At 45.4% G+C, this 20,896-nt stretch overlaps 1 protein-coding gene across 2 annotated transcripts in view; it reads right to left on the bottom strand.

Moving 5' to 3' along the window:
• Positions 1-20,896, bottom strand: part of LEF1 (lymphoid enhancer binding factor 1) — a 228,127-nt gene that overhangs the window by 97,946 nt on the left and 109,285 nt on the right. For both annotated transcript variants that reach the window (XM_075349250.1, XM_075349259.1), the window contains exons 4-5: positions 19,199-19,331; positions 16,193-16,283 (exon numbers count right to left, since the gene is read on the bottom strand). In XM_075349250.1, coding sequence (XP_075205365.1) covers positions 16,193-16,283; positions 19,199-19,331 — 224 coding nt within the window. The remainder of the gene's footprint in view (positions 1-16,192; positions 16,284-19,198; positions 19,332-20,896) is intronic.

The following is a 20,896-nucleotide window of genomic DNA, read 5'->3' on the forward strand; positions in this document are numbered from 1 at the left end:
TGTCTACCAAAAACAACAGCAGGCAACTCTCAACCCATTAGCACACCACGGATGGGCTGACACACAAGACAGCGATCCAGCTGTGAAGCTAGTGAAAGAACTGCTTACACAACAAGGTGCTTACCCTAATCAGAATGACCCAGCTGAGACGCAACATCTCTGGAAGGAGAGAGGTAAATTGTTCCTGTACCAAGGGAAGCTCTGTAGAAGGCACACCAATCCAAAAACACATGAGTTGGTCTGGCAGATCATTGTGCCCAAGAGAGACGTCAAGATGGTTCTGGAAGCTTACCACGACGGTGCTGGTCATTTTGGTTGGAAAAAGTTGGAAGTGCTCTTAAGAGAAAGATTCTACTGGGTTGGCATGAGAAAATCAATTGAAGATTGGTGTAGAAAATGCGGACCGTGCAACCTCAGAAGAAAGGATCAACAGAACCAGAGAGCTCCACTCCAGTCCATAGTAACCAAGCAACCACTCGAGCTAGTTGCATTAGACCACGTCAAGTTGTCACCAAGCCGGTCTGGCTATGTCTATGCCTTAACCATCGTGGAACATTACTCACGCTTCTTAGTGGTGGTACCCGTGAAAGACCTTACAGCTAGAACAGCAGCTAAAGCATTCCAGACGTACTTTTGCAGACCCCATGGTTACCCAGAACAAGTCCTTGCAGATCAAGGTCCAGCTTTTGAATCACAGATTTTCCAAGAATTCTGCAACATGTATGGCTGTAAAAAGATTCGCACAACAGCATACCATCCCCAAACAAATGGCATATGTGAGAAGATGAACCATATTGTGATTGACCTGTTGAAGACCTTACCAGAGTCAGAAAGAAATCAATGGCCAGAGAAATTGCCAGACTTGGTGGACTTGTACAATCATGTCCCGGTGAGTTCTACAAACTGCACCCCCGCTTACCTCATGCGTGCAAGGCCCGGTAAACTGCCAATTGATTTAGATATGGGAATTCTGAAGCCAGATGCGGAAGTTCAAGAATCCAATTGGGATACCCTACGTCAGCAGCAGTATCGCCAAGTACAAGAGTGCGTAGAGAAAAGTCTCCAACAAGCTAGGGGAAGACAGGAGAGAACCTTCAACCAGCATGCTCTAGCAACCCCATTGCAACCTGGTGACCAAGTTCTCAAGAGGAAACGGCGCACAAACAAATTGGATAATCAGTGGGAAACCACCCCATATACAGTCTTGCCATCCAGTATGGATAATCCCAAAGTGTGTCTCATCAGTAAGGATGAAGGAAGGACATCAGCTGTCGTGTCAAGAGATCAACTCAAACCGTGTCCTGAAACCCTGAAAACACCAGAAGTCACCTTACCCATACAGGTACAACCTGTCAAGAAGGAAGAAGATGTATTCCATACAGTCTTAGGAGATTTCCCAAAAACATGGCCAAATTACCATGGAGCAGTAGTAGTCCCAATGATCGCCTTCCCTCAAGTGGTGGAACCAACATCAGAATCCATACCACAAGAAGTCCCAAGACATGAAGAACTGGAAGTTGAAACCGTAGAGGAAGAACAGATTCCTGGTCCCAGTGAGCTTGCCAGTCCTACAGTCAGCCCCCCATCCTCACAAGTACCAGAAACACCAAATAGGTACACTTCCACCCACACCATTATGCTAAGTACACCCAGTACAACAGCAGTACGCAGGTCACAGCGTAGTACTCAGGGTCAGATACCAGCAAGATATAAAAACTAATGTGGAATTGCATATAAAATGTACATATGTTATAATGTTTATATGAAAAACCGTAACAGTTTAGTGTACAGAAAAGGTGAGAGAAGAGTGGTATAAGGTGGCAGCGCGGAGAGTTACAACTTGATCACATGTTGGTGGCCCGAGGGCCGTGAGGTCTACTGCACTTATGACCAGAGTAGAGACACCTTTAAGAAGTGTTTGTTGATTGAAATGTTTATTTAATTGCAACGTTAAGACCAAAAGCCCAGTACCTACAGAGACTATACTGTATGAACACTTATATATTTTTGAACATTTTGGACTCTTTTTGAGCTTTAAGGTTTTTGTATTTTTTCCTTTTGAGACTCTGTATATATATAATTGTTGTGATAACTTGTTTGTTTGTTTCACAGTCCCGGAGTACTGTTCTTCACTAAGGGGGAATGTGGCACCCCAGGGTTGCCACAGTAACAACACAAAGGGTTAACTCCCCACACACAACACCAAGACCTCCTGGCCAGAAGGGGGAGACCAAGCTGCTTCCCTGTACATTCTGCTGGGGGGGAGGAAATGGTCAGAAGTAGTTTCAGTTTGGAAGCTCGGTGCAGAGCAGAGCACTGAGAAGGAAGGATCTGCAGGTTGGAAGCTGGCTTGAGCTCACCTCAGGATCCACTGACCAATTCCAGGCCTAGCTGAGGGTCTGAGGAAAGGAGAAAGCGTACACAGAGGAACATTCCTGGGAGACAGAGCATTACTTTGCTCATCCCAGTGGAGCACACAGAACGGATGCTGGATCCGAGACTGCAGGTTACATACTGCACAGTGAACACCAGAGAAGTGAGGATTCCACATTCTCTATCTGTACCACAGACACAAGCAACAAACGCAGAGTTCAGGAACATACAAGTAAGGACTCGAGTTGCCTGTCAGGTCGGTACCTAGGAGCAGAGCAGAAACAGAGCCGGCTGCATAGTTCACACATCAGCAGGGCCACAGACACACAGTGCAGGCAAGGAAGCCAAAACGGCCCGGCTGGGTGGGAGAAGCCCTGAACCCCTCACAGACTCCGTGGACAGTACTCTGCTGAATACCATCATCAGTAAAGGACAAAGAAACTGCAAAACCGTGAGTCTGCCTGTTTATTGTGCTCGTGTCCTGCACTCCCCCCATAGACTAACACACTGCCCCGGGGAAAAGGCTCTACCCGTGGGGAGCCGTCCCATCTCAAGCTGCCTTCCATCACCCCGGAGGTTCTGCAGCAGCGGTGGTCATCTCTGATCACATTCCACGGGTGGCGTCACGAACATAACCCCCCTTTTTATTGTGGAACCAGGGAGCACAGACCGGGTCACGACACCGTGATACCCTTTCCAGAAGCGACCCTTGGCCCGGTTCTGGGTATCCCCTTAACCCCTGGCGACACATTTGCAGGTAAAGAAGTATCTTGTTCACGTCATTCCAGAGCCTCTACACCTTTAATAAGGTTTTTTTAATTTCCAGAAACCGTGCCACTCTGATAGCAGGCAAAGCCCAAAAGTTCATCCTTATACAGTAGAGATAAAAAAAAATAAGGCATTGCCAAGACCAAAGAGTTAAGTCATCACTGTACTGATAAAATGAAAACCAGAATGTGGTGGTTATGGAGGACATCTGCAAAATACACAAGGCTCGTTCTGTTTTTTTTATTGTATGTTTAGTGTACACATTCTCTATATGAAAAAAAAGCGGGTATGTAGGTTTAATATTTTCAGTAAAAGGTTAATAAAATCCAGACAAATTATACAACTATCCCCTTAATGAAGACCAGCAAAAAACAACAATGCAACAATATCATTTGCTTGTAAAATGTAAATGACTACAGTACTTGGAAATCACCTGGTTTTCTTCCTGGTGAAATTGAATACAGACCAGAAAGTCACCAATATCTGTTTTATCCTTTGGGCATTTTACTTTACTCTCACAACACACCATGGCTGGAGGGTAGGAATCCACTATCTCCATAGCAAAATAGAATACCTTTGGTCCCTAAAATATTATATGTATATTTGTGTGTGTATAATTATATATATATATATATATATATATATATATATATTATATATACATATATATATTTATTTATTTTATATCTATCTATCCTTCAGGGCACTACTAGGTACTACATCCTGACAAAGATGCAGGGCCTACCCCCCAGGGACCTGGAAGTGTGCCGAGCCGCTCGGATCCGTGTTTGTACTAAGGGTGGTGGCTCGAGCCTCTCATGGACCCGGGGGTCACGTCGCTCTGCAAGGGAGTTGGCGCTACACGCGTCGACTTGGGCTAGGGCCGGGGTGCAGGGTGAAGTGTTGCGGTGCGGTGCGCGGCCCGAAGGCACTAGTGTACTCACTATGACACAAGACACCGGAGTCTCTGGTAAACCAAACGGGGTGATGAACGGGGCCCGCAGCCGGCTGCAGCTTCTCCCAGAATAGGTTGGTGGGTTCCGCCTTTCTCCTGCACCTCTGTGTAAGGCTGGAAACACATCTATGCGAGTAAAATCGGTCCGAGTTGGCTGAAAAAAACTCGGCTGATTTTAGTTCATGTTAGGTGCGAGTGCAACGCAAGTGCGATGCTTTTTCGGAATAAATTAATGATTTTACTAGCGTGTGTAATGCATGTGTAATGCGTATTTTTTACTATGTCATCTGCCATTCAGCTCTGCTACATGGCCGCTGACAGCAGACACAGACAGCCAAGTAGCAGAGCTGAATGTCAGATGACAGCAGACACAGACAGAGCCGCACGATCAGAATGAACTCGGGGGAACTTCACCAGACTTCATGGTCATGCTGCGGCTCTGTCTGTGTCGCGTCCTGATTAGCGGTCACCCGTGAATGGCTCATCGGTGACCGCTAATCCCCTGAGTGACTGAAGTGAGCAGCCCTCTCTCATACTCACCGATCCCCGGCGCAGCGCTGCACGGCATTCACACTGCTGCGACGGCTTTTACTATTTTGAAAAAGCCGGCCGCTCATTAAACAATTTCGTATTCCCTGCTTTCCCCGCCCACAGGCGCCTATGATTGGCTGCAGTGAGACACGCCCCCCACGCTGAGTGACAGGTGTCTCACTGCACCCAATCACAGCAGCCGGTGGGCGGGTCTATACTGTGCAGTGAAATAAATAATTACATGATTAAAAAAACCGGCGTGCGGTCCCCCCCCAATTTTAATACCAGCCAGATAAAGCCATACGGCTGAAGGCTGGTATTCTCAGGATGGGGAGCTCCACGTTATGGGGAGCACCCCAGCCTAACAATATCAGTCAGCAGCCGCCCAGAATTGCCGCATACATTATATGCGACAGTTCTGGGACTGTACCCGGCTCTTCCCGATGTGCCCTGGTGCGTTGGTAAATCGGGGTAATAAGGAGTTATTGGCAGCCCATAGCTGCCAATAAGTCCTAGATTAATCATGTCGGGCATCTCCCCGAGATACCTTACATGATTAATCTGTAAATTACAGTAAATAAAAACACACACACCCGAAAAAATCATTAGAAATAAAAAACACAAACAAATTCCCTCATCACCAATTTAATCAGCCCCAAAAAGCCCTCCATGTCCGGCATAGGCCACGGACCTCCAGCGTCGCTTCCAGCTCTGCTGCATGGAGGTGACCGGAGCTGCAGCAGACACCGCCGCTCCTGTCACCTCCACGCAGCAACTGAGGTTAGTAGCGCGATCAGCTGAGCTGTCACTGAGTTTAGGAGCGCGATCAGCTGGATCCAGCGGTGGCCGCGGGTAACCTCAGTGACAGCTCAGCTGATCGCGCTACTCACCTCAGTTGCTGCGTGGAGCTGACAGGAGCGGCGGTGAGTAGCGCGATCAGCTGAGTTGTCACTGAGGTTACCCGCGGCCATCGCTGGATCCAGTGACAGCGGGTAACCTCAGTGACAGCTCAGCCGATCGCGCGGCTGTCTTCAGTTGCTGTGTGGAGGTGACCGGAGCGGCTGTGTCTTCTGCTGCTCCTGTCACCTCCATGCAGCAGAGCTGGAAGCGACGCTGGAGGTCCGTGGATTATGCCGGACATGGAGGGCTTTTTGGGGCTTATTAAATTGGTGATGAGGGAATTTGTTTGTGTTTTTTATTTCTAATAAAGGATTTTTTCGGGTATGTGTGTATTTACTGTAATTTACAGATTAATCATGGAAGGTATCTCGGGGAGACGCCTGACATGATTAATCTAGGACTTATTGGCAGCTATGGGCTGCCAATAACTCCTTATTACCCCGATTTGCCAACGCACCAGGGCAAATTGGGAAGAGCCGGGTACAGTCCCAGAACTGTCGCATCTAATGTCTGCGGCAATTCTGGGCGGCTGCTGAGTGATATTGTTAGGCTGGGGGGCTCCCCATAACGTGGACCTCCCCATCCTGAGAATAACAGCCTTCAGCCGTATGGCTTTATCTGGCTGGTATTAAAATTGGGGGGACCGCACGCCGTTTTTTTTAATTATTTATTTCACTGCACAGTATAGACCCGCCCACCGGCTGCTGCGATTGGGTGCAGTGAGACATCTGTCACTCAGCGTGGGGGCGTGTCTCACTGCAACCAATCATAGGCGCCTGTGGGCAGTGAAAGCAGGGAATACGAAATGGTTTAATGAGCGGCCGGCTTTTTCAAAATAGTAAAAGCCGCCGCAGCAGTGTGAATGCCGTGCAGCGCCGCGCCGGAGATCGGGGGAACGGTGAGTATGAGAGAGGAGGGGAAAATGACCGACAGACTGTGAGAGAGGGACAGAGATAGTGACCGACCGACAGAGAGAGAATAGAGACCGAGAGGGAGAGACCGACTGACAGAATAGTGATTGACAGATATTGTGAGACCGCTCGTTTTCAGTGTTTTAGGAAACATGCGAGAAATGTATTTAGAAAATCGGATATCACTAGGATGGTGTGAGTGCCGTCCCGTGACATCCGATTTTTTACACGCTCCCATAGACTTGCATTGGAGAGACTCGCAGTAGAAACTCGCAAAAAAGCAGCATGCTGCGATTTTTTTCTCAGTCCGATTTGGACTGAGAAAAAAAAAAAAAAAAAAAAAAAAAAAAAAAAAATCGCAAATGCGAGCTGAATCATTCACTAACATGTGTCCGATTCCAATGCGAGATTTTCTCGCATTGCTCTACTGCAAGAAACTCGCAAATGAGAAGCAGCCCTAAATGTTTGACTCCTATGCCTAGACACCGGTAGTCCGCTCCCCGACTTGCATATGCCGTAGGAGCCAGTTTGCCTGCAGACGCTGGCCCTTTCGGTCTCTATGCCTTGGCGGTGGCTTTACCCTGTATGGTTGGGCTGTTGACTTCTAACGGGGCTTGTGTGGTATAGGTCCTTAAGTCCAGTCCGCAATCAGTTGATTCGACTCGGCCCTGTCGGTTCAGGGCTTTGTACTGGGTCTGAGTACCCCTCTTGGTGCTCCGGTTTCCAATTGGTTCCCCGGTTCGGTACCGGCGGGCCACCGCTCGACCCCAGTCCCTACGGTTCCACCGGCTGTAATCCCAGCTCCTGCAGGCGGCCACCACCATCTGCCTCCTTGCCAATGGTGATTGGTCTCCGACCCAGCCACCTGGTAGTCTCTTGGCAGGCCTGGACACAGGACTGCCTGTAAACTTGACTGCTCTCCACACCCTCCAGACTACTCTCTTCCTCAACTTGTGCGTCTTCCCCCCGACTCTACACCCCCCTGGTATATGTCTGGATGAGTCAGATAAATCACTTGTGCATTGTATTTACACTGGTCCCTGTAATGACACTTCCCGTGGGTGTTTGCGGCTGCCGCGCGTGCGCGCAGGATGTGACTTCCGGGTGTCGTCGCTCGGCGACCTCAGTAGTCCCGATGCGCATGTCGGGTGATGTCACTGAGGGAATTCCCTCTGATGTGTGCATCGGGTGTGAGGGCCGCCGGGTGTCGACACAATTTCCGGGCCTCCCGTCCTGCGCGCATGCGCCGCTATGTAAGCATCACAAACACGTGGAACATGTTACCAGCAATCACGGCCATATGTGGATATAAAATGGGGAGCGTGCAGTGAGCACATTCATTCGCCTGCACCCCGCTGATGAAGCTTTTGCGACACGCGCGTCCGGTTGACGGACTTTCTCTCACCCACCTCTGAGCCACCATTGGTAGTCCATCTGCCTATGCACTATGGGTAAGTTTAGGAACGCTTTTCCTTACACTGTGATTCTCTGACCCTATGGTGCATTATAAATATACAATTTTTGATAGCATTTGCACTTTGTTACTTAGCCCTGTGGGGTAATGATGGGACAAATCATGGTGGTTTTTTGATAGTTGGGTGTGTGGGAATCCACCTTACCTCATGTATGTAATTTATGGAAAATTAATTTTAATGTTCTATGGTTGTACACAATAAAATCTAATTATTTTATATTTGAATGAGTCTCCTACACGTGTTTTTTTACACGAAGTATATAGCTAAGTTTGGGAGTATATTCCATGATATCCGTTTATATGGGGATTATTATATAATTTATTATGAAGAAATTGCAGTACTGTACTTTTCCCTTTCTGTCTATGTTCTATATGATAGTCTCTTCCTCAACTTGAACTTGAGTGTGTGTTTTCCCGCCTCCAGGCCTGTGAACTACTCGGTGGGTGGAGCCAACTGCCTGGCTCCGCCCCCCGGTGTGGACATCAAACCTGGAGGGTGGTGATAAGGTTTTTAGTTTGACTGATGTTCCCTAACCGGGAGGGGGGTGTGGTGTTGTGTGTGACTACCTGGGACGACCTAACTAGTCCAGGGTGTCACAGAAGCTCAATGCCAGTACCACCAAAATACAAACATCCCCAGTTTCCCTCACCCAATCAGGGGTGACTGACTAGTCCGGGACCCAATGGATGGCCACTAGACGACAACCCGGTGGGAGGGGACAGAGACACAGACAGTCAGACAGAGGAGTCCTTGAAAGTGACAGTTGAAGGGGACGGACGTGTCTCCAGACGGGGTCATGTAGCAGTGATCTAGGTGGCGTTGGAGAGTGGTTGCCAGGGAGGGTACAGCCAGGTACCCCTGGAACCAGAGCATCGACGGAGCACAGGGCCCTAGGTCAGGTGAAAGCGTCGGACAACCTGACAAATACCTGCACAGTGAGGGGACCTTCAAGGACCTCACTGACCCAAGAATCCAAGGGCACCAGCAGTAAAGATTGAGCCAGGGACCGGAACCGAACACCGACCCTACAGGATCCACACTGCCCGCCGTACGGACCAGAGACTGTCGACAGACAGTAGGAGACCCACAGATGCTCCAAGCTACGGGGTTCCACCAACTAGTGAGAAGTGTCGGGGAAAAACGCCACCAGGACACCACACTGGCACTGGGACTACAGGGACCGGTGGTCTGAAGCAGCCATCCTTAGTGCAGCAACATCAACAACTCTGAGTAAAACAGTTGCACTGCATCCCCAACGTGTGGTCTCTCCTTCTTTCTGCGCTGGATCCACCATCTACTCCCTGGGGCCCGGCCCTACTTGCGGAGAGGCTACCATCCAGGCTGCCACTACCATCAGCCCCAGTGGTAAAAGACTGTGCAGCGGCGGTTCCATCACCATAACTGCTACCCACAACTGGCATCACCATATAAACTCTTTAATCTCCCATGTACATAATCCCCTTTAAAAAGCGACGGAACCACGGAACCAGGCACTGGCTGTTACACAACCGTGACACAGCATCCCCGTACATATACGGCCTAGGACAGAGTACCCCAGAGCTCTGGGGCATCACACATACATACACATACACACATATATACTTGGATTAATCACGTTTTTAGGACACTAACAGCTAGCTTTCTAAGAGGCACAATAGTAACATAGAAGTAAATCATGAAAATAGTTCTTTTATCACACTCATTAAAACTGACCAAACTGGTGGATTTTAATTCTACCAGCAACCCTAATGTGTCGGGGCCTCCAGATTCTGCCCAGTCAGATATTGTTGGGGGGAGAGAAAAATCGGGCAGTTTAAATTTAGATTCTCAAGTGTTTTGTTCTCCTCACAAATAAGCCTCTGCCAGAAGTTGAGCATCAGCAAACTCCTCCCTTCCCCACTAGAACACATGTATGCTCGGTCAAGGTGAGTTTGCATGTGAATTAACGTGTCAGGGGATAACTGTCAGCCAAATCTGATGTGTGAAACCAGAAGCAGACACAGACAGAAGAACAAAAACAGTATATGGGCCCCTTGCCGTCCAGTAGCCCATCATAGTGCACAATTTCACCTGCTTTGGAAGTGTTAGTGGGCTACCTTACTTCTTGGGCCCAGATGGAACTGACCCAATGTCATGTCTGCCCTGTGTAAAAAAGACTATGTTTTTGTTTAATGGTACAATGTATCTATATATGAATGAATAGCTGTTAGCATGGGCGTCAGAAGGGATCGCTGACTACAGTCAACCAATGTGTACATAGAATAGAAAAATCCACAACATATCATGATATAAGCATTCCTGTTATCATGTCTAGCCGATATCAGTCACACCCGTTAAAAAATATAACCCCTCACCGCCGCAAAAAAAAAAAAAAACTAAAAACACTTACCGGACAAAAGTGAAACGTATTTTTTAAAATTTAAAACATACCATACAATAAAATAACAACAAGAGGAACATAAAAAAAAACCCCAAAACTTGGCTGGCTGATCATTTAATGTGCAAGTCAACACCAGGAGTGGGTGAAAATGCAGAATTTGTGCAGGTTTCTAATATACTTTTCCTTTGATTGTTCCACTCCTGGTTTTGGCTTATACAAGGTGGCCATAAAATAAACATGTGCAGACTGACCCAGTGGACAGAATTGGCTGAAAATTGGTATGTATGCTATTCAAGGCATGGGGAAACAGAAGGCATCTTAAAAAATATGTATACCAAAACTCCCCACTAGGTAAGGTGAGCGCGCCTTGCCACTCAGTCTTCAAGATGCCAGTCTCTTCGCCGGATTGTGCACGGTTAGTGCTGTTCTTTTATGAGAATGCCAGGAATGCTACAGCTGCACTGATAGCCATTCATTGTTCAAAAGACCTTCACACATGTAGCGGTTCAATGGATGTCAGTTTGCTGAGACAGATGATGACACGTTTTGAGGCAACAGGGTTACTGAGTGTTCAGTCAGGGTGCTGGCGATAACCGGTAAACAGAGAGGTTGTGGAGGACATTGCCACTGCCGTCATGGAACAGGGCACGAACAACCCTGTCGGGAGAAGAAGTGCATGTAGTGTTTCCAGGCAATTGGGGCTCCCGTACAGCACATAGATCTTGCAGGCAGACCCGTACAAAATTAGCCATCATCAACAACTTCATCCTTGTGACAATGATACCCGCATGACATTTGCATTCATGTTTCTGGCAAGAGTGGATGGCAATTGTATATGGAATGTTCTGTGGTGCGACGAAGCACATTTTTAGCTGACACCTGACTGGAATGGTGAACACACAAAACTGTCGCATAAGGGTTACCGAAAATATGCATGTGGTCGAGGGGATTCCACTCCATTCGTCAAAGGTAACAGTTTGGTGTGGCTTCATCTCATCATTCATCCTTGGACCGTTCTTTTACGAAGAAATGCGGCCAACTGGAGTTGCTACCTGTTCCGTGACAACAGCGAGATACCAGACAATGCTGGAAACAGTGGTTATTCTGCAACTCCAACAGAGGCAGTGTCTTCAGATGAGCACCTTCATGCATGATGGAGCACCGCCTCACATCGCAAATCATGTGAAGAACATTCTGCGTGCACATTTTGGCAGGAATTTGAGCTGCTCCTTTCCTAACGCATGCCAACCGTGTTCGCCCGATCTCAATCCTTGTGATTTCTGTTTGTGGGGACACTTCAAAGAGTGTGTTTATAGAGGAAATGTTGACACCCTGGCTGACCTCAAAGAGGTTTTAGAAGTGCGCAGCATCCCGCCTGACAGGTTACATGGAAGCGTTGAGCTTGTTCTACATAGAAAGAACACGATCACTATGCCTGGTGGTGGCCATATTTAACAGTTATGCTAGTCTGTGGAGCAATTGTGACATATCCAATTATCAGCACAAGGTTTTTTTGGCCACTCGCTCACTGTACAGCGCCACTTTTTCACCTGGTGAGGAGTTTTGGTATAAACAATTTTTAAAGATGCCTTCCGTTTCCCCATGCCTTGAATAGCATACATACCAATTTTCAGCCAATTCTGACCACTGGGTCAGTCTGCACACGGCTCCAAACACCTTAGGTTTTTTAAAGGCCACCTTGTACATACTGATATAAAATACTAACCAAATACTGACACGAGCGTGCAGCTGCATAGAACTACATGCAGCCGATGCGCTCCTGTCAGGAGAGTGTATGCGGCCATGCTGGGTGATGTGACGCGAGACTCATGCAAGTTCCTCGCAAGTGTGACTAAGGCCTAAGAGGAACTGCATGCGGCATTTTTTTTTTTTTAAATAGATTATTTAAAAAACTAAACGTGTGGTTCCCCCCAATTTTGATACCCAGCCAAGATAAAGCTGACAGCTGGGGCTGTATTCACATAGTGATGTTTTTTTAGGTTTTTGCACCCAGTTTAGACATAGAATGGAGTTCCAAACGTTATTTCTTATTTGTTAGTTGTTTTTCGTTTGGGAACCCTCCCCACACACACCTATTGCCAATCCACATCGTATATATAGCCTGGGTCTCAGCTTCCCATACACGGTAAGTTTTTTAACTGCATGAGAGGACACACATAAGCTAGGGACCCCAACGTAGAGAAATACTTTGGCGTAGTGTTGGGGCTCTATTGCATTGATCAATTCAGTAGCTAAATTTCTCTTTATTCATATATTCATGGCAGTAATGCAGATTCCATTTTTCACATTTCATCCTTACATATAGCTATTGGATTTTTCAAGTCAGTATTCACACAGCAGTTTCTGCTATTCCATGTATTCCCCTTACATAGTCACTGGTGTGCATACCTTATCTCCCCATGGGGCTGTATTCACAGGCTGGGGAGGCCCAACCTAAAAATAGCCTCCAGCTGCCCGGAATTGTCGCATCCATTAGATGTGACAATCCCGGAGCTTTACCTCGCTCTTCCCGATTGCCCTGGTGCAGTGGCAATTAGGGTACTAAGGAGCCACTAAGTCCTGGACTTGTAATGACAGCGTTACTAATCAGTAAGTAAACACAAACACCGAAAAAATCCATTATTTGGAATAAATACAAAAAACATCCTGTTTCACCACTTTTTTTTAACCCCATCAGACCCCTGCAGGTCTGACATAATCCACAGGAGGTGCCACGACGATTCCAGCTCTGCTACATTTCAGGCAAAGCGAGCAAACATAGAGCATGACCGCTCGCTGTGCGCTGCAGAAAATGAATGAGTCACGATAACTGATTGCAGTCAGACGTGGTCACACAGCTGGGGGCACGTCTGACTGCAACCAATCACAGAAGCAAGGCCAGCCGGTGGGCGGGGAAAGCAGTGCTGAGTGCATATGGACGACCAATGATGAGTGGAGGGCACAGGAGCAGGCTACAGCCGTGTGCGAGAAGAGTTCACAGCTGCGATGGAGCCTAGGGAAGTAGGCTTCATTTTTTTTTTTTTTTAACTTCTCGAGTGCCAGATCCGGTTTCAAACAGCCAGAATCCTGGACCCGACATCTGGGAAACTTTGAAACCGCGCGGATCCGGATATTTAGAGTCCGGGTCCGCCCAGCTCTACTAAATAGGCATTTGGTTGACAGCTATCAGGCTACAATATATGTCACAGCACAATACAGAATCAGGAAACTGCTCCATTGCTTATCGGGGGGTCAGTATTTACTCGATAAATAGAAGACATTCTTCAATAAATATGGCTAGCATGCTGAACCTCATCCTACTTCCCCACAGACAGGATGATTTTTGAGCATTCATGATCCATTTTTTCTTCACATGAGTCAGGATCACGGAGCTGAGGGAGTAGTGGTGTATAGGGGCTTAAATCACAGATGTGAGTGATTCACTAGCAATCATCTATGCTTTGTACACACTGACACAGCCATGCACAAGAGTATGAACCTGAACTAGGCTTACACAGCCATGCACTGCGCTGCAAAATCGTTACCAAAGTTATCAGACATTTAACAATGAGTCATAAAATGTATGCTGACACCTTGAAGATGAATGAGAATATCAACTGAGCCGGATTATATTAATCGCACGTATAGGAAATAAAATGGTATGGTAGGCTTCTTCTCTACCAAAGTATTCCTACCTATTCCCATAAAGAGAAATAGTGTTGGCGGTTTATGTTTAGGGCTCATTCACACGTATGATTTTTCCACATAGGAGAAAAATTGACAGATTATTATGATCAGACTTTGGCCCTTTTTTCCCCCCAGACATTGAGAAATTAAAAAAAAAAAAAAATTCTCCACCTTTTCCATTTTGACAGTCCGTGAAAATCGGACTGCACTCTGATGTCATCAGAGTGTGGTCTGATTCTTTTTTCACAGACCCATTGACTTGCATTGCCATCTTCGATCCATCCAGTCATGGGCATGTTAATGGCTGCGTAGACAATCACAGGTATGAGTGTTACCCATGAAAAACACGGACAGCACTTCTCCATGAATATCGAATGTCAGTGGACTGCCAAACCCAACCCAAAACTGACCACCTTACCTCTCTTTCAACTAGGACACTCAGGATTTGCAGGGAATGTTTATAAAAAAAAATGTCACACACTTAATGGCATGTTTGCCATGTAGCCTTCCACCTCCATCATTTTTAATTAATGGTATTCCTATTTGAATTTAAAGATTATTTCAACCATGACATTCATCACTGAGATTGTTAATTCATGGTCTCAGACTTTGGAATGGAAAATTATTCTAATTTTGGGATGACTAGGAAAGCTTCTTGACAGCTCCATCGCGAGAGCCATGTCCAAGAGTCTACCCTTCATCGGTGATGGGCGGCTGCTGTATATACATACAAGTACGTGGTGGCCATCAATTGTTGTTTAGAAAAGTGGAGAAAATGCTCCTCATGAATACAGTAAACTGAAAGAAATGTTTTGGGTTCCTTTTTATATTTTAATAAATCAATAGTAGACCTGAAAATCAGCAACTTTGCAACATGTCTTATGGTCGGATGAATAAATTTACTTTTTTACCTCCTAATTTGATCTTCCACTATCAATTAATGGGAAAACGTGTAAATCAGTGAAGATAGATGTCACATTACTAAGATAGGAGATGGCACTTGGTACTTTTAAAATTTCACGGAGGAGGGAGTGGGTGGACTAGAGGTTGACTGACATTTTGCTAAAATTTCTCCTGAAATGATAGTTCTCTATAGTCATCTCCGATCTCAGTAATGTAACAATCCGTCTTCCTTTGCTACAGATTTTACCTGTGTATTCTAGAATTTTGAGAATAAAATCTCTCAGTTGTGCATAAAGAAGCAGATTTAGTTGATAAGATATATTAGAAAAGTTTTTTTATTTTCCGATTCGCCATTTATTTATGAAACGGAAAAAAAAAAGCTACTCTTTAAAAAGGAGATCAAGGAAGTTTGATTACTCTAGGCAACAAAGTTCCATAAACCACAGTCAGACATTTCACCGATTTTCTGGATTATTAGCTATGGGAACAAAACAGTTTTGCTGTTCTTGGCATATCAGAAACATTTGACGTAAGGCCCTGTGCCCACGCTGCGGATTTTGATGCAGATTTTCAGAAATCTGCAGCAAAATCTGCAAGTCCATTGTGAAGCCAGCAAAGTCTATGAGAATTCAGAAGTGCTGTGGCCATGTTGAGTATTTTTCCCTTGCATATTTGGTGCAGATTTCTTTTTTTCTGCACCAAATACGCAAGGAAAAATAAGCAGGGTGGGCACAGCACTTCTGAACTCTCAGACTTTGCTGACTTCACAATGGAAATGCAGATTTTGCTGCAGATTTCTGTAAATACGCGTCAAAACGTCACAGCGTGGGCACTGGGCCTAAGGCTATGTGCGCACTAGAAATGTCCTTTTACTCAAGAAACTTTCTTGAGAGACATTCTGCGAGTTGAAGATTCCCGCACCTGCGGGAAAAAAACGCACCAAATCCGCGGTAAAAACGCATGTGTTTTTACCGCGGATTAGCCGCAATTTTACCGCGGATTTTCCGCAAGTTGTTCCTGACACATGCAGGTATAGAAATTCCGGGGGTATTCCGCAGGTAATAATGGACATGCTCATTTTCTCATGAAAGTTTCTTGAGAAATATCCGCAGCGTGCGCACGGCTATTTTTTTTTACACATAGGTTTTGCTGGGAAATGTCTGCAGAAAGATTTCTAATCTTTCTCAAGAAATTTCCGCGGCAAATCCACGGGTAAATCTGCGGGAAAAACGGCCTAGTGCGCACATAGCCTAAAACAGTATAGTTATGGGGATGAAACAATTCAACGTGGCCTGTTCCTAAAACTCACCAGCCGAGAGGAGGAGTCATCTGGCCCACACCGCCAGGAGATAGTGGGTAGAAGGTAGGTAGGTCAGGCGCTTGTGGATGCCTGTGCATGCCTGTGAAAGAGGTAGAATGTTACATTAAGACTTTGAAAAAAATGTTATACGTGTGTATGTCGGTAGGAAGAGTCACAGGACAGTCACATCAATACTTCTTTTTCTTGCTGTAAATGTAATGTACGACAAATAATGTTAGGTTCCAGTGCAAAGAAGTGGTAAGTGCTGCTATTTTACCCCGGAGGACATTAATTCCTTCTCAGCCCTCAATGGATTAGTCACTGTCCTCCAGTTCTGTTCTATTTTTTGATGGATGAGGAAAAATATACATGAACAGCATGCATAATGCAATAACCATGAAATTTACATTTATAAGGTGCTTAGGCAATTTCTGATTTTGATTTTAACCCTTTAGTTTCTTGCGGAGATACCCTGGCCCCCGTAGTAAGAGGAGATATGCTTCGAAATAAATCCGAGCGAAAATAAACTGTCTTATTATACTCTTGGATTTTCTCTGTTATTGTTGTTTCAATGGAAACTTTTAAATTGGGAAATACAGTAAAAAGTGCTGCCTAAAATAGGCTTAAATACAGCATAGATTAGGTACATTACATTAGGGCTTGTCCATTAACTTCCATTCCCTAAAGGTTGCATTACATTTTTTTTCCTCTCCATTTCAACCACAGAGGATCAGTGACTAATTATGAATCATTTTAAGGCTTCTAATGCTCATTCTTGATATGATTCACTTGGCTCCCGATTGTCACTCCAGCTTCTACTAAGCTCTTCATCAAGCTGACGCCTTTGGGCGGCAAGGTCAAGCTGTTTTGCATTGGTACTACTTATTGTAGAACAAAAAATGATATGAAGAAAAATCCCTTAAGAAATTGCACATCATCGTTCACTGTGCTGGGAATGAAAACCCTACAACAAGTAGACCAAACACCTTGCCACAGACATCTAATCCTCTTCCCAAATGGATGCCAGCTTTTCTGCACCATAGTTATGAGCTCAATGCTCACATAAGAAGGGTAATAGCATTATCAACACACTTTACCACTATTATTTCTTGCATAGTTGATGACTGATGTTAATTTGAAATGATTTACTATCATCTTTATGTATTGGAAGTGAATTTGGGTTTATGGTTTGTGTTATTAAATATTTCAGTAGTTTTTGAGAAAGCAGAAACAGCCCCCATTATGCCAACTGCAATGGAGGTTAGACATATTCATAAGACATGTCCCGCTGAAGACGGAGGAGACTGGAAAGAGATGGGTTTATGGGAAAAGCAATGGAGACTAGACCTAGTCCTAAGACATGTCCCTGTGAAGGTGGAGGAGACTAGGAAGAGATGGGTTTATGCCAACTGCAATGGAGGTTAGACATAAGGCCCCGTTACACGCAGCGACATCGCTAACGAGAAATTGCTGGGGTCACGGAATTCGTGACGCACATCCGGCCTCGTTAGCGACGTCGTTGCGTGTGACACTTACCAGCGACCGCTAACGATCCAAAATACTCACCAAATCGTTGATTGTTGACACGTCATTCCTTTCCCAAATATCGTTGCTCGCTTAGGACGCGGGTTGTTCGTCATTCCTGAGGCAGCACACATCGCTACGTGTGACACCCCGGGAACGACGAACAACAGCGTTCCTGCGTCCTCCAGCAACGAGGTGGGAGTGACGTTCATGCGGCTGCTCTTCGCCCCTCCGCTTCTATTGGTGGCCCGCTGTGTGACATCGCTGTGACGCCAAACAAACCGCCCCCTTAAAAAAGGGTTTGTTCGGTGGCCACAGCGACGTTGTTAGGAAGGTAAGTTGGTGTGGCGGGTACCGGTGATATTGTTCGCCACGGGCAACGATTTGCCCGTGGCGCACAAACGACGGGGGCGGGTGCTATCGCTAGCGACATCGCTAATGATGTCGCTGTGTGTAAAGCAGCCTATAATCATAAGACATGTCCCGGTGAAGATGGAGGAGACTAGGAAGAGATGGGTTTACGCCAACTGTAATGGAGGCTAGACAAACTCACAAGACATGCACCGGTAAAGATGGAGGAGACTAGGAAGAGACAGGTTTTCTGAATGCGACACAGGTATTTTTGCAGCTTCATTTTCTTTCATTTAGTTCTTTAGAGTTATTTTAAGGTTAGACTATATTTAAACCCTACATACACCTTGCAGAAAATTGCATGCTGTGGATTTTCATTAGAAGTTTCTCTACAGCAATATCAGGCAACTGTGTTAAGGAATCTAAAATTATAAGAGCAGTAATGCCAATTATTTATGACAAAGATAGTCTATCAAACAAAAAATAATTAAATAATAATTCACTGTCATTTGATTCTTATAAATCAATAGTACACGTGAAAAAAGCAACTTTGTAATACTTCCTAGCAGAGAAATCTGCTGCTTTCTCCTCCTAAATGGATCAGTCTCAATGCATAGGTAAAATGTGTAGTTGATAAAGACAGATTTTACATTAATAAGATAGTGGATGACAGTTGGTGCTTTTAAAATTCTATGAAAAAGGAAAGAGGAGGGATGAGACATTCTGTTCCACGTTTTTCTGAAATGACAGTGACAGCTCTCCATAGAACATTATGAGCTCCAACTGTCATCTCCTAGCCCAGTAATGGGAAAATCTGTATGCACTGACAACAGATTTTACCGGTGAACAGAGAATGAAAGATCATTCCAGAATGAAAATTAATGGTTACTCTTTAACCAAATAGTAGGTGTTTGTAAAGAATTTTTATCCTAAAAATGAAACCATTTCTCAGCTTTCTTTTATTCCCTTTACAATGAGACATATACAAGTCACACTTACCAAGCAGAAACCAATTAAGGTTAGAAGCACTATAAGAATTGTAGTCCCAACCCTCCAATTGGTGTATACTCTGTAATACAGCTCTTTATGTAGACCAGAAAAAGAAGACACGTTTCATCAATCCCGAGCAATAATCCATACCTTGCTTTGAGCCGACATCTGAAGGAATATGTGAAGGGTGAGCTCCTGGTGCGAAGTGCTCATCACTGTATGTAATGAGAGGGGTGAGGGGGTGCACTGCATGCGACGGCTGCACAACTGGGACCTTGTTTGACTGTAATAATAAGGAAAAAGATAAAAAGTAAATATACATACCAAATTACAAGCAAAAGTTAGGATCTTACGGCAAACTTTTAAATGTAAGAACACATTGGTGTTCTGCATTTTTTTTATATAGAAGTCTCTTGTCAAAAAGTAACATGAAATGGTTGCAAATTCTTGCACCTGTGTTGTCAGTAGGATCATTGATTTTATTTGTTGTCAGAGAATCTTGCCACTGGCCATTTGTATGTCCAGACCTTTTACTTCAGAATAGCAACTACACATAATACAGATTGTGCAATACTCCAATATCTTGGAGACTGATGGTCTAAAATTAACATTGTAACATTACTACAACTACCGTGTTTCCCCAGAAAGAAGAAGTCAGGGTCTTATATTATTTTTGCTTTGAAAGATGTGCTATGCCTTAACCCTGCTTTACACCATACGATTAAGCATACAATATCGTATGCGATCGTACCCGCCCCTATCGTATGTGCGGCACGTTCAATTTGTTCAATGTGTCGCACAAACGATTAGTTCCCGTCACACGTACTTACCCGTCCATGCGACCTCGATGTGGGCGGCGAACATCCACTTCCTGGAGTGGGAGGGACGTTCGGCGTCACAGCGATGTCACGCGGCCAATAGAAGCGGAGGGGCGGAGATGAGCGGGACGTAAACATCCCGCCCACCTCCTTCCTTCTGCATAGCCGGCCGGGAGCCGCGGGACGCAGGTAAGATCTGTTAATCGTTCCCGGGGTGTCACACACTGCGATGTGTGCTACCCCGGGTACGATGAACAATCTGATGTTCAATTTTTACGAATTGAACGACATGCATGCGATGAACGTTTTAACGTTCAATCGCAAGTAGCTGTCACACGTTACAATATACTTTACGATGCCGGATGTGCGTCACTTACGACGTGACCCCACCGACACATCGTAAGATATATTGTAGCGTGTAAAGCAGGCTATATTTTCAGGGGCTGTGTTCTATTTCTTTGCTTTCTTTAATAAAGGGCCCTGCTGTTTTCTTTAAATGGAAGCTGTCAGGTCATTTTTTGCGTACCATACTAATACCTAGTATCCTGAAATAGGGTTTAGGCAGCCCTTTCAGGATATGTAACTTTTATTGCTGTACACTGCCCCGTTGTGTTGCTGTAAGCCCCAGAAAATTTACAGTCATGCACTAGCTGTTAATGCAAAATGAATATTCACCCCTTCCTCCGATCATAATCCCGCCCACTCCTCTGCGCCAGTGTCCCCGATTGCAGTCAGACTGCTGTATTACTCAACTGAGGATCGCATCGCAGTCCTTGGACAGGCTATCTGCTTTCCTAACCCGAGCGTGACAGCATATATTTCTATGCAGCGGTCACTCACAGGTCAGGAAAACAGATGGCTAGTAATATGGCAGTCTGATGGCAATTACTGATGCCCTCGTAGAGAGGTGAATGGGATTATGGGCAGGGAAAGGGGTGAATATTCATTTTGCATTTACAGCCTGCGCAGGTCTATACATTTTCCTGGGTTTAGAGAGCAACACAATGAGGCAACGTATAGCAATAAAAAT

The sequence above is a fragment of the Anomaloglossus baeobatrachus genome, chromosome 1 (assembly GCF_048569485.1).
Source record: "Anomaloglossus baeobatrachus isolate aAnoBae1 chromosome 1, aAnoBae1.hap1, whole genome shotgun sequence".
Classification (NCBI taxonomy): Eukaryota; Metazoa; Chordata; class Amphibia; order Anura; family Aromobatidae; genus Anomaloglossus; species Anomaloglossus baeobatrachus.